This window comes from Cebus imitator, unplaced genomic scaffold (assembly GCF_001604975.1).
Source record: "Cebus imitator isolate Cc_AM_T3 unplaced genomic scaffold, Cebus_imitator-1.0 Scaffold274, whole genome shotgun sequence".
NCBI classification, from domain to species: Eukaryota; Metazoa; Chordata; class Mammalia; order Primates; family Cebidae; genus Cebus; species Cebus imitator.
This window is the reverse complement of record NW_016107589.1, coordinates 1,275,053-1,288,446: the sequence shown is the minus strand read 5'-3', so window position 1 is coordinate 1,288,446 and position 13,394 is coordinate 1,275,053. Positions and strand designations below refer to the sequence as shown.

The following is a 13,394-nucleotide window of genomic DNA, read 5'->3' as shown; positions in this document are numbered from 1 at the left end:
TATTCCTACTATCTTGTTCAAGAATAATACTGTACCATACTTTTCACCCTACCCAGACCCAACCAAAATCACTCACACACACACACACACACACACACACACACACACACACACACTTTTTCAGGCAGACTCAGCCACAAGATGTTTTCTGTTGAAAAGCATTTCACAGTAAATGCCTTTACTCTAAGCACAAAATGGTTGATTTCTCCAAGAGCAAAAACTGGCCTCAGCCTCTACTAAAAACCATAGTCAATGTTAATTTATATGTGCCCCTCCCACCAGACCTGCAGCTCAAACTGCTAAACAAAGGAACCTTTATGTGTATCCCAATGTCCAGGATTCCAGCAACATTCAAGTTGAGCAGCCATATTTAAGATTAAAATGGGTCAACAATCATAGATATAGTGAGAAAGTATGGGCCAGGCAGAATCTTCCCTCTTTGCTATAGAAATATACAGATATGATCATCTAAGCCATTTTCTAAATAAGCTGCAGCAGAATGAGAACACATGAATCTAGTCAACTTTGTCAAAGCACCAGATATCTGGCTCAATACTTATTAATTTCCACACTGCCCTGTTACTAGCAAACATGCTTGTATGAACCACCAGTGGTGCCATGATGAATCCACTGCAGTGGATGATTCCTTCAACAGCCCACAGAAAGGATGTTGCAAATTGGCTCCGACTTACCTCACACTCAACAGATGCCCACTGACCCCATTCAGGAAGACATACAATGAGACAGTCAAGCTTCATAGCCGTAGGTATAGATACAGCTGGCCCTTCTTTCCTGGGCTTTCTGCTTCTCTTTTCCCCTGACTTAGACTATTACAGTGGCCTCCCACCTGCTGTTTCCCACTGTAGATGCTCTCCCTCCAAGTACTTCCTGTACACCATTGCCAAACTGATCCTTCTAAAAGGTCATCTGACTATGACTTTCAGATCCTTACTATACATAGGTCTCTTCAGGGGCTGTGAGGTTTATGAGCTGAAGCTTCAGTCACAGCCCTTTGTTCTATATGTTAGGTGTCCATATAAAATTTCCTTTCAAAGGACTCTATAGCTAAGCTGAAAAATCATCAGTCCACAGGATAAAGTCATGATTCTTGCCTAGTATCCAAGGACCTCCTTGACCTGGATTGAACCTAAATGCCAGCCTTACCTCTCTCACTTACTCAGATATTTACTGAGTACCTATTATGTGTCAACCATTCACTGCAGCCACCTAGATTTCCCTTCTCTTTCCCTGTATCATAATCTAAATATCTGTTCTTCAAGGATTAGTTAAGCTTTGCCTGCTCTGTGAAGCCCTCAGGATACTTCAGTTCTAAGTGATCTCTTCCTTCTCTGAATTCCTGTAGTATTTCTGGCCTGAAACTCAACTGGCACATAGAATTCTGCCTTGTGCCTGATTGCTTTTTCATGGTACAAATCCAACCACCTACCCACCTCACGCTAGATTCAATATACCTGAAAGGCAAGGAACATGTTTCTGAGGACTCTTTGTATGGCATAGCCTGCCCAGCATGGGGCCATGCCCACAGTAGGTCCTCAATACATATTTGTTATCTGAACTCTACCTGAAAAACCCTTTACTTGTCTTTACAAGTGCTAGATGGTACAGCAGAAGGGGACAGTCTGACCAACACTTTTTTTTTAATGAAAGTAGACTTGGCTTTCACAGTTAAAATATAAATATACACAAAATAGTAATTATAAAAGTTACAAATAAAAATATATAACCTCTAAAAATTCGGCCCCCTTTTAGCACAGCACCTTCCAAAGCCTTCTTTCCTGCCCTCCTCTATCCTCTAAATTCCAGATCCACATATCCAATGTCTTATTTGACTCCCCTACTTAGATTTTACACAGGTAACTCCTGCTTATCCAAAATTTATGTTCCCCACCCTCCCTCAAGCCTGCTACTTTTTCTGTATTCTCTATCTCAGAGGCATAACCAATCACCCAATCACCTATCCAAGCTAAAAACTGGGGTGTCATCCTTGATATCTTCCTCCCTCTCTCTCACTCATCACGTACAGCCATAAATCATATCAATCCTGTCTGTTAATATCTCTGCACCACATTTCCTTCTCACTTTCACTACCACTACAACCCCACTGCAGGCCATCACGGTCTCTTGCCAGGATTATTATAATAGCCTACTCCCAGACTCCAAAGGGACCTTTCCAGAATGTCAGTGTGTTCAAGGCATGCTCTACGTGAAGCCTCACTGATTCCTCACTGCATTCAGAATAAATCTCAGAGACGTAGCCTGGCCCTTAATCCCATCGTTGCCCTGAAGACTTCTCATTATTGTAGTACTAAAATTTTACTTGCAATAGCCAAAATACACTAGGCTCTCTGCCTTGTGAAGTTTCGTCTGAAGAAAACTATTCTATTCTATTCCCCAGTCATTCTCCCCTGTGTCTCGCTAGTTCCTACCAGCCTTTAAGCCGCTTGCTGGAAGCTTTCCATCTCATACTCCACTACTCACTATATTAGTGAAAATCTAGTGGGAAACTAGGTTAGTTTCCCCTCTTCTGTATTCCCACAGTACTCTGTGCTTCCTTCTGTATTATATTCTAATTACCTCTTACTTATCTGTCTCCTCAACGACACCGTGTGTGCTGGTAAATGTTTAACAGTGGTTGGCAGGAAAGGAGTCCTGATTTGTAATATTTGCCAATTTCCAGAGTGTCAGTACTCCCACCATGGCAGGTTTTAAGCTACCAATGTGATGCCACCGAACATGAGATTTGGGAAGAGATGTGCAACAGCACACCATTATATCACTGTATAGTATTTCTACAGCAAGATACAGTAGACATAACCTCAAAGCCCTAGAAGATTATAGTGAAAATAATTAGAAAGTGATGAGTTTGGGGTATTTATGACTTTCATTTTTAATACAATTTATGTTACATAATTTATTAATAATGGCCATATTTAATAATTGACTCACAAAATTCCTGAAAACTTAACGAACAGCTTTTGCAAGTGATGAGTGCTGACTCCAGCACATCACTGCCCACTCTAGATTGTGAGCTCCATGAGAACCAAGACGGTATCTTAGTTGCCTCTGAATTCTTAGCTTTTGTCACATGATAGGTACTCTAAATGATTATTGAGTAAATTAATGGATAGATAAGTAAATTAGGTACAACTATTGACCACTGCAGCATTCCTCACTCCCCCTCAATAATGATGGCTTTGTCCCCCTCAACTTCCTCTCCTTATCCCCTCCACCCCGCATTTGGAGAGGACTACTTTCTTAGGCAGCCCGGTTCCCTGCATTGATGACACAGCATCAGGAGGATGGGGGTGAGAGAAAACCAGCAACAACTGGCGAAGAGGGAAGAAAGGGAGATGGGTTGCTGCTTATTGTGTCCATTCTTAGATTCTTTCTATTGCTGAGGAGGCAGTGAATGGAATGGAAAGAATACTAAAAAAAACATGCCAGAAAGGCAGGAGATAGAAGAGTCTCCAAGCACGCTGATCGTACAGAAATGTTTGGGGGAATCTAATAAATGGGGTGCTCCAAGTGATGAAAACTCATGGACACAAAGAAGGGAACAACAGACACTAGGGCCTACTTGCAGATGGAGGATGTGTGGAGGGAGAGGAGCGGAACGAAGAACTATTGGGTACCTGGTTGATGACAGGTACTAATCTCTACCACAAACCTCTGTGACACAAGTTTACCTCTGTAACAAACCCACACGTGTATCCCTGAACCTAAAATAAAAGTTTTTTAAAAAAAAAAAAAAACAAATGAGGAGCTCCAGAACATCCCGGGTGTGTGAGAATGTAGAGGGAAGGAAAGGGGAGTCTGAGAAATGCTGCTAAAAGTTACGATCTGTTTCACCTCTAAAGGTCTCCAAGAGAAGCAAATAAAATTCAGAAGTCATGGGCTGACACTGGCCCCATACAAGGGGCTGATGCATATTATGTTCAAGCTAGAGATGAGATGGAATAAAGAGGCAAAGCCACCCAACGAAGGCAAAACAACTCTGAGCCAGAGAAAAGCTGGGCTGAATGCATTAAAAACTCTCAACAAAGAAAGTGTCATTTAGAAAGGAATAACCAAAAACTACAAATCAGACCGAGAAGAAAGCACCTGGTTGACCCATCGCACTCTGTCTAGGAAAGTGGTTTAGTCATCACATGTTGTCAGCTGGTTCAGCCTCAGGTCAGATCCCCATGGTGGAGCTTAAAGCCTATAAATACTCCATTGCCATCACTCAGTCCCTAGTTTACTCTTCAGCCTTTTGACCAGTTTGGCCTCCCATGGCTGTCCTCCAGAGAGACAGAAAGTGGTTGCAGACCCTCAGGAATATCTTGCCAATAATATTTTACTGCAAATCAATAAACACATGACATGTTGACTACTGTACTTTAGGTTCTCATGAGTTCATCGGCATGACTCTGCTTCTCCAACTCTGGGCAGCAATGGGACCTAACTAGATAGCATTTCTGAACCCCAGGCATTCTGGTCAAACTGCAGATCTATTAAGTATCCCAATCCTAAAGTTCAAGACCAAAAATGACCAAACTTAGATTTCTACTTCTGGATTAATGAAGAACCTGACCTTGGTGGTGCAGTCCATCATGAAGTACCATTTACACACAGGCTACTAGAGAGCCCCATATTCTTCATCCTCTCTTAGCAGTTCCACCTCAATTCGGAGCATTAACCTGAATCCCTGTAATAGCCCACATGGACACATAGAACATGGAAGGTACAGATCAAGTTAACACTTCCTGAAAGTTGAGGATATGTTAAAGTACCTTGCCTCCGTTATCTCATTTTAGAACAACCCTAGGAGGTAGGTAGTATTATGTCTTAAGGCACAGAGATAAAATTTGTCAAAAGTCCCACATAACTAGTAAGTGCAGAACTGGCAGTGAAACCCAGGTCTACCTGACTCCAAGGTCCACTGACTCAGGATAATGTCCATACCCCATCAGGCCAAGGGGGGCAGAACCCCTCATGTCCCACTCTCTGACATTCTTCCTTATGTGGCCAAACCAAGCCAGATGAAAAACGACTAAATCTCCTAGGACCTGTGATATAGCACTACTTCACTTCTGATTACGGGAAATTGCAGTGTGTATTGGAGTCAGTGTTATTAATTGTACTGAACTTGGAGTTTCCATACTGGAGGCTTCACACAAGCCAATCATGATTGAACAAAGCTGGTCAGCAGCTACTCTCATTCCTGTAACATGTTCCTTCATAAACGAGCTCGAGAACAGATATGTTACTAATCACATTCCTAAAAGCCCAAGTCACCGGCTGCTTTCTTCAGAACTCAAGGGTAAAACTCTTAGGTGGGCTGTGTAAAACTATAAAACATTTTACACAGACAGATAGAATTAGACAAGAAGAGAGAAAGACTAAAAGAAAACACGTTCCTCATTATGTGGCATTTTGGAAGGCAAGCTTATGTTTGGTTTGAATAGGAGAGCTGAGCCTTTGCATGCATGTGTTTTTGGTAGTGGCTACAATATACTATCATAAATGAAAAGAAAAGTCCAGGAAAGTTGTGCTAAGACTCTAAAAATCCTCATAAATTATAAAAAGTTATATGCATGAGAGGCATTGAACTTATTTAACAGAAAAAAAAAATCTACCAACACATGTTCAAGCTGTTTTTTACATGGTTTATTAATGCTCTATTCCATTTAACCTAGTGTGAGCATTCATCCAGAAATTGAAAAAAAAAAAATTAGGTCAGTTCTATGATGGCAAATTTTATCAAATAAAGCACTTGCTTTAGGAAAACTTACACAAAAATTTTCTTGTCCAGATCTGTCTTACCAATTTAAAACTTAGCAAGCAAAATCCTAAAAATCCAAATCTGGGTATAGGGAAATCAATAGGTTTCTTTCCCTGACTTTGTTTTTGCAGTTGAAAACCTTACTTCGCCAAAAAAGTATTTCCAAAATGGAAAAATTTGGTTTCAATTATCATGGTTGAAATGCATGCACATCTGCTTCAGGTAGCAGTGATGCCAAAACTTTTTACAGAATTTTCTATCCCTCACTTCTAATGCTGGAAGAGGCCTTAGTGACTGGCCACTGGGAACAGAAAAAAGGCTCGGTTGCTCAAACTTGCTCTTTCCAGGGTCTTGCCAGCATTTAACGTGACATTGCAAAACTCAACATTTAAAGAGCACTGGCTTTCTAAGTCTTGTCTCCTCAGAAAATATTCTGTATCTGTCTTTCCTGGATCAAGGAAAAATAGATGAGCTCCTTTGGCTCAGAAGCTTCCTGAGGTCCAGGAACAGTCTCTTCTTCGTAAATACCAGTCAGTAAAAACCATCCTCTGAGGTACCTCACACAAATCATGACATAGTGCCTGGTACATGGTGACCCTCTCAAGCAGGGGCATCCCTGTGCTTCGATGAAGAAAATAACCACAATTTTAAGAAAAATAGACAATCAACTTCCCCTTTTTATGATGCTTCTTCCAAAGCTGTGGCGCTCTGTAACTTTCAGATCTGCCAGTCTGGGCCTAAATTTGTTTTTATTGTGGTAAAATAGAGGTAACATAAAATTTACAATTTTAACCATTTTTAAGTGCACAGTTCAGCCACATTAAGCGCAGTCATACTGTTGTATAACCATCACCACCATCCTTCTCCAGAATTCTTTCATCTTCCCAAACTGAAACTCTCTACCCATTAAACAATAACTTCCCCATTCCTCCCTCCCTCCAGCACTTGGCAACCATTTTACTTTCTGTCTCTATGAATCTTACTAACCATTTATGTTGAAATTTTATTTTAACCTATCCACAAGGCTGATTTCCAGAACTGAAATAAAATCTCAACTGCGAGGGCAACTGCCATTTTTTATATCTATCTTCTCTACATACACACTCACACAGACACAATTTATCATTGCAGTAGCTAAGAGACAGAGAGCCTTTCCCTTGGGAAAACAGAAGACAAAATCATCTTCCTCTGACTGGTCAAGACACAGTGATCCTCCCATGGAGAGAACTGGGGAAGTTCCCTCATCATAAGGTCCAGGAGAGACATGGAAATCTTGAAAGATACAGCAAAGGATAGTGCAAATTCACAAGTTCTTCTTAAGAGTTTGGCATGAACAAACATGTATCCAGCCCATGGTTCCAAACCACTGAGGCAACTGGATGCCACAGGTTGTCTATAAAAAGGAAGATTAAAGTAGATCTTGGTGAAACCTAAAAGAAGAAATGCCAAGCCCTATGAGGTAACTTACTATAAGGAGATAGTTTTAGGTAAGAAGCAAGATGATGGCCTGATAAGCTACCTCATTTCCTCATGGAAATGGTTCGATATAATCTGTTTTGGATGACAAACAGAAAGAGGCCCTAAAATATGCTTTGGTAAGTAACCCAGCAGTGAGGCACAGGGTACAACATAGCAATAGGCAGATACCAATGATAATTGGTATCTACTGAGGAGATGGTAACTACCATCTACTGAGTACTTACTCTGTGCCAAAAAAAAAAAACTTTACTAGGTACCTAACACATATGATATCATTTAATCCTCACAACTCTAAAAGTATAAGTACTGTTATTATTGCCCTTACACAGAAGAGAAAAATTAATTCTGGAAAAAAATGTGACACACTCAAGGTCACATTGTAAAGTAGATTCACCACAAGGTCTATGTTACTCCAAAGCCCATGCTTTTAATTAATAGCTTTTAAAGGTAGGAAGTATTTTCATCCTTTCATGGCAAAGAAAAAAAAATGTTAATTAGCATTCTCTTGGTTGAAAATTTGTAATGCTTAAAAACAGCCAGCCCCAATTAAGATTCAGCAGGTTAAGTGTGGAATAAGCACCAGATTCAGGATCCCTCCAGTCTCTGGAGGTTGGCATGTGATCCTAGGCAAGTCACTCAGCTTCTCTAGACCTCAATTTCCCAGGGAACTTGTAAAACAAGGCTACTACCCTCTGTTCTCCCCCTACCTCAAAGCATTCCATGGAGTCAATTACCTGTGCTAAGATAATAAGGCTGATATCCAAAGATGAACTTATTGGCCAAAGGTTTCAATCTCTTCTCTCACCAACTTTCTTTTTAGTTATCAGAGCCTCACACAAAAGTTATTAGTTAATCAGCTAATAACTACTCAGCACCTGCTATGTGTGTACCCACACAGTAGTCAATGGGGGTATTTAGAAGTACAAGGCATCATCCTTGCCCTTGAGGACCTGTCTCCAAGTTTGGGGACTGGTAAAATACATGAAATAAAAGCACCAAAAAATCTTGTGGGCCTATTATTCAGTGTCCAACTATGAGAGACCAACTAGAGGTATTAGAATTCAGAAGAACATCAGCCAGGACTAGAAAAGCTAACTTTCCAAGATAAAGTAGAATTTTAGAATAACCTTGATAGATAGATAATTTTTGCAAAAGAAGAAGGGAAAGACATCCAGCAAAAGGAACTCTGGGAGCTAAGGATATAAAGCTAGATGATATAATGTATAGGACGGGTGATCACGAAAGAGACCAACAGAATTCTTAGTGGGTACAGGAGTGAGTGTGGGAGTGGTGAAAGGAGTCAGAGTTCAGAAGACTTGAATGCCTGGCATAGTAATCTGGACTTGGAGCAGAAACAAAAGATATGACCTGGGTGACATGGTGAACACTGGAAGCTGCTCGGTCTGGATTTCTTGTCTACTGTCTGCCTTCAGCAGAGGAAAGGTACATGAACATGTGCAACCTGCTGTTCTAAAGTCATAGACATCAGCCATCCCATCTGAGAGGCACCTGGACAGGGGCAGGGACTCATTACATTTCTGAACTGGGAACACAGTGTCCAAAACTGATCCACTGCTGGTAGTCTCACACTGACATCTCAACCCCATTTACACCACAGGTCAAACAAATAGCCATGACCAGAATCTCTAAACCTCCATCACATCAACCCCATTCTCTGCCACCTACCAGACCAATGGGACACTGTTTGGGGGACCAAAGACATTGCTCATCTCTGCCCCCACCTAAAGAAACAGCCCTTCATGTTCTGCTGCCCAGCAGGCCACATGGAGTTCAACACTAAGTGCCAATTGCAAAGAGCACCCAGAAAGAGAATGCACCAGCAGCACAGTTCCCAGGGCCTCTTCAGACAGGAGGATGAGATGACACCCAACCATCAGACCAGTTCTAATGGGGTCTAGAGATGTTTAATGGCATCACTGTGCCACGTGAGATGCAGGAGTCATAACAACCCATGAAAAGGAAAGTGTTCATTGAGAAACTCTCTAGTGTTAACCTAGTTGAGCCTGTTTTTGTTAACCAGATGGTTACTGTCTGCACCAAACTGGCAACATGAACCAGCAGACTTCCCCTCAGTTGCGCACTTCCATGGCCAGACCCCTCCCTGCAGTCTTCTCTCCTCAGAGAAAATGACAAGCCCTGTACGCTCTACCGGCTGCACACTGAAGAATGAAGAGGTTGGCACTCAGGAGATATTTTACTTCATAGACAGGGGATGTCGCCTCTGCACTGCACTGAGCACCTTCACAACAAAAGATTCAGATCTTCAGATAACAATTTTAAAATTTAGGCGCATGTGCCTGCCAGGAAATAAACACTCGCTAGTTAGATCCAGCTCAACAAAGAACTTAAAATCTCTTCTGCTGGTACCTATTTCAAAAGAAATCCCTGATAAAAGCAGCACAGATCTTCATGCATCACTCATAAACTTTTCAATACAAATATGAAACTCAGCTCAGAGCAAGTGTCATCTGACTGGGTTTCTCTCCTTCATCCCTGAATGTGTGTGGATTCAGGCATACACAGCATGCACGCATGCACACACACACACACAGCCATCAGCATGGCATGCCTGCTGAAGATTCGAGCACTCCTGCGTGAAAATGCAAGTACACTATGTCAAGCCAGCCCCACTATGACATCAAAAACCCCCCACCAAAGAAAAAACACCCCGGGAAAGTAGCCAGGAAAGGGAAACACCTCCTTGAAACAGCCTGAGAAAGGCAATCCCAATTCAGCCTGTGGTGAAACTATTCCCGAACACTAGCCAGGAAGTCCCTTCTTTCAGGGTGCTCCGCTGCCTAGCAAACCCAGACCTGCCTTTGCGGAAGCCAGATCTCTGGAGATTCAAGCCCTGGAAGGGATAGTTTGGAAAGGGGCTTTCCTGCTCTTGCTCTGCCGCCCTTTGAGATCCATCAGTGGCTAGGTCTTCCAACCCTGCCTAGCTAATGCAAACACAAATGCTGGTGGCTGCACCGCAAGCACACATTTGCTTATGTACACACACAACACACACACTTATATATACATACCTTTCACCCTCCATTGTGTGAGGCCCAGCCAGGGTGGTAGCTGCTAAACTGTGCATGCACCCAGGGATCCTAGCTCTGTTTTGATTCTCCCAGCAGACCAGTGGGAGATTTGATCAGCAACAGTGATTCAGCATGGCTGCAAGTGAAGCCTCCTCCCTTCTCAATCCTCCTTCCTCTGACTTACTCGTGGCAGCTTCTACCGCAAAAGCAGCAGCAGCAGAAAATGTCTTACCCAGAGCTCCCTGCAGCCCTTTCAGCTGCTAAAAGCAGCAACCCACTTGCTCCCCCTCCCCCGCAGGCTTGCTGCTCCTTGGTCTCCTAGGAACAGCGGCAGCTCCAGCAACCAAGGTGCGGTACCACCTTTCCAGCTGCCTCTGCATCTGCCCAGGCATCCCCAGCCCAGGCGATTAGCCTGCCCCCGGGGCTCCTTCCTCCTCTGTCTAGGCTGCAAAGAATCAGGCAGTTCGTCACTAGCCCGAGAAATACCGGCCCCTACACCCTCCCCTGCCCCCACAGGCTATGAGTCTGTCAGCCTGGCCAGATTGCTGGAATGACGAGGCCCCTCTGTGGCCTGCAGTGGAGTTTATCATCCACCTGGGGAAATTCACTTGTAGGTCAGTTTATGTTCCAAATCCTCCTCCCAAATTCTATAGTAGCTCTGAGTGTCTGATAGATGGAGAGGAGTTAAGGGAAAAGCACCAACAGAAATTTGAACACAGAGAGAAATTAAAAGTAAAAATTGGAAAATTAGAAATTCAGAAAAGAGAGGCAGTACAAATAGGTGAAATTGAAACAAACCTTATTTTACTGCAAGAGGCCAAAGACTATTGCAGTAAAGCTATCACAATGGATACTAACAGTTTTGTAGCACAATCCTAAAATATCTAACTAAAATCTGTCATATTGGAATTTGACTTAAGCTGTGGCTCTAACTAATAAGTCTCCCACTGAACCCCCATCTCCAGCCAAAGATCTTTCACATATTGTAATCTCCAGCTGCTGAGCTTCAATTTAGACTAATTTAACTCTCCCTGCCTGGAATGCCTTCTCCAATGCCAGTCCTTTAGTCTTTCTGGGAGGCCAGTCAAATCCCATGTCTTCATAAAACTTTCTTTAATCACACCAATGACAGCCAATCACCACCAAAATAGCTACAAACCGTACTGTCCTGTATTGTCATCTCACACCTAATATACTGTCTTGGCTAATTCATTATTTATAAATCTTGTTTCCCAAACTAAAACATAATCCTGTGGAAGGCAGGAGGCCAGTCTTTTTTTTTTTTTTTTTTTTTTGAGACAGAGTTTCACTCATGTTACACAGGCTGGAGTGCAATGGTGCGATCTCGGCTCACCGCAACCTCCGAGGAGGCCAGTCTTATCTCCTAGCCACAGAGACTTAGAGGTAACTGGGGCAATTAGCCACAAAAAGTGGTACAGAAGCTACCCTAATACCTCAGAAAAATCAGCTATGAGCATCTCTCTTCTGGGACCCTTCATGTCACCCCGGGGCTTTTCCAGATCTGTGCTAGCACTCACTGGCTGAGGGACTTTCCTGAGTAGTGTTCTTCACACTCTGGACCTCATGCTCAGTAACTTATTCACAATATAGGATCAGACCAGACAATCTCTAGAGTCCCTTTCAGCTCCAAAATTACAGGACTCTAAAAATGTTTTAAATGATACATTTTTCTTCTCAGAGTAATCTGTGTGATTATTTAAGAAGAAATACTTACTAGACTCTAATGTTTTATGGGGGACTTCAAGGAGGATAACATGGTGTAGGTGAAAGCACAAAGAGACTCTCAGTAAATCTAACATCCTTATAATTTTAAACTGTTAAATTTTTACTACCACAAAGCCCTGAAACCACAGAAGGAACAGAGGAACACTGAGGTGATAGAAAGCAAAAGTAACTAAAACTTTATATGGCCTCCCGAGCTCAAACTAGCTATAGAGTTATTCTCAAAGATTACCTCCCCTGGCACCTGTGTTCTCTTAGATGAGACCATTACCCACACTCACTTTCTCAAGTGAGAAGAGGCCTAGATAATTTCATTTACACCCCACACAGTACTTTATCTTCACTTCTTCCTTTCACAGTACCATTCATATCTTGTTCCCTCTATGTCCCTTCCTCCTCTAATCAGCCTCGTGGCCCCGCTCCAGATATTTCCTTTTGAGGCCAATCACAGGGACCACGAAAAGCTGAACATCACAAATAAGGAAACTGAATCTCAGAATCTGTGCCAGAGTTCAGACATCTACCAGGAAGACAACTGGGTGATTCATAAAAGGGACATAAGAAAGAAATGACTCCTCCTTTGCCCATACCCACATTTACATATTCTCCATACAGGAAAGTGGAGAAATGCCACATCTAACAAACCAGACAGAAAAAAGATCAGAAAAGGATATACGCAAGGGTTGAGCATATTCAAGTTTCAAAATATAACTATTAAGAGCAAACATAAGCTGGGCGCGGTGGTTCATGCCTGTAATCCCAGCACTTTGTGAGGCCGAGGCAGGTGGATCATGAGGTCAGAAGCTCAAGACCAGCCTGGGCAAGATGGTGAAGCCCCGTCTCTACTGAAAATACAAAAATTAGCCTGGCGTGGTGGTGGGCACCTGTAATCCCAGCTACTTGGGAGGCTGAGGCATAGAATTGCTTGAATCCAGGAGTTGGAGTTTGCAGTGAGCTGAGATCACACCACTGCACTCCAGCCTGGGCAGAAGAGCAAGACTCCATCCCCCAACCCAAAACAAACAAACAAACAAACAAAACAGAGGAAATATAAAACTCCTGCAAAATTTCCCTGCAACCCACTTTTGCCATGCTAACCAATATTACTATAATGTATGTGTCAAAACCATACTACTACCACCTTCATACTTTATTCACCATTCATGATTCATGGGAGGTAGGCAGAATAGAGAACACTCAGTAAAGGCCATTTAGAAAAGAAAGGTTATCTTAAGCAAAAAGAACAAAGCTGGAGGTATAATATTACCTGACTTCAAACTATACTATAAGGCTATGGTAACCAAAACAGTATAGTATTGGTACAAAAACAGACACAT

General features: G+C 42.4%; 1 protein-coding gene across 5 annotated transcripts in view; it reads right to left on the bottom strand.

Moving 5' to 3' along the window:
• KLHL3 (kelch like family member 3) overlaps positions 1-12,963 on the bottom strand; it is a 123,350-nt gene extending 110,387 nt beyond the window's left edge. For 4 of the 5 annotated variants that reach the window (XM_017500966.2, XM_017500967.2, XM_037728655.1 and 1 more), the window contains exon 1: positions 10,315-10,835. In XM_017500966.2, the coding sequence (XP_017356455.1) occupies positions 10,315-10,370 (56 nt within the window). In that variant the 5' untranslated portion in view covers positions 10,371-10,835. Of the gene's footprint in view, positions 1-10,314; positions 10,836-12,941 lie in introns of those variants that run through there. The other variant, XM_037728654.1, reaches the window with a different exon arrangement.
• Between the last annotated feature and the right edge of the window lie 431 nt (positions 12,964-13,394).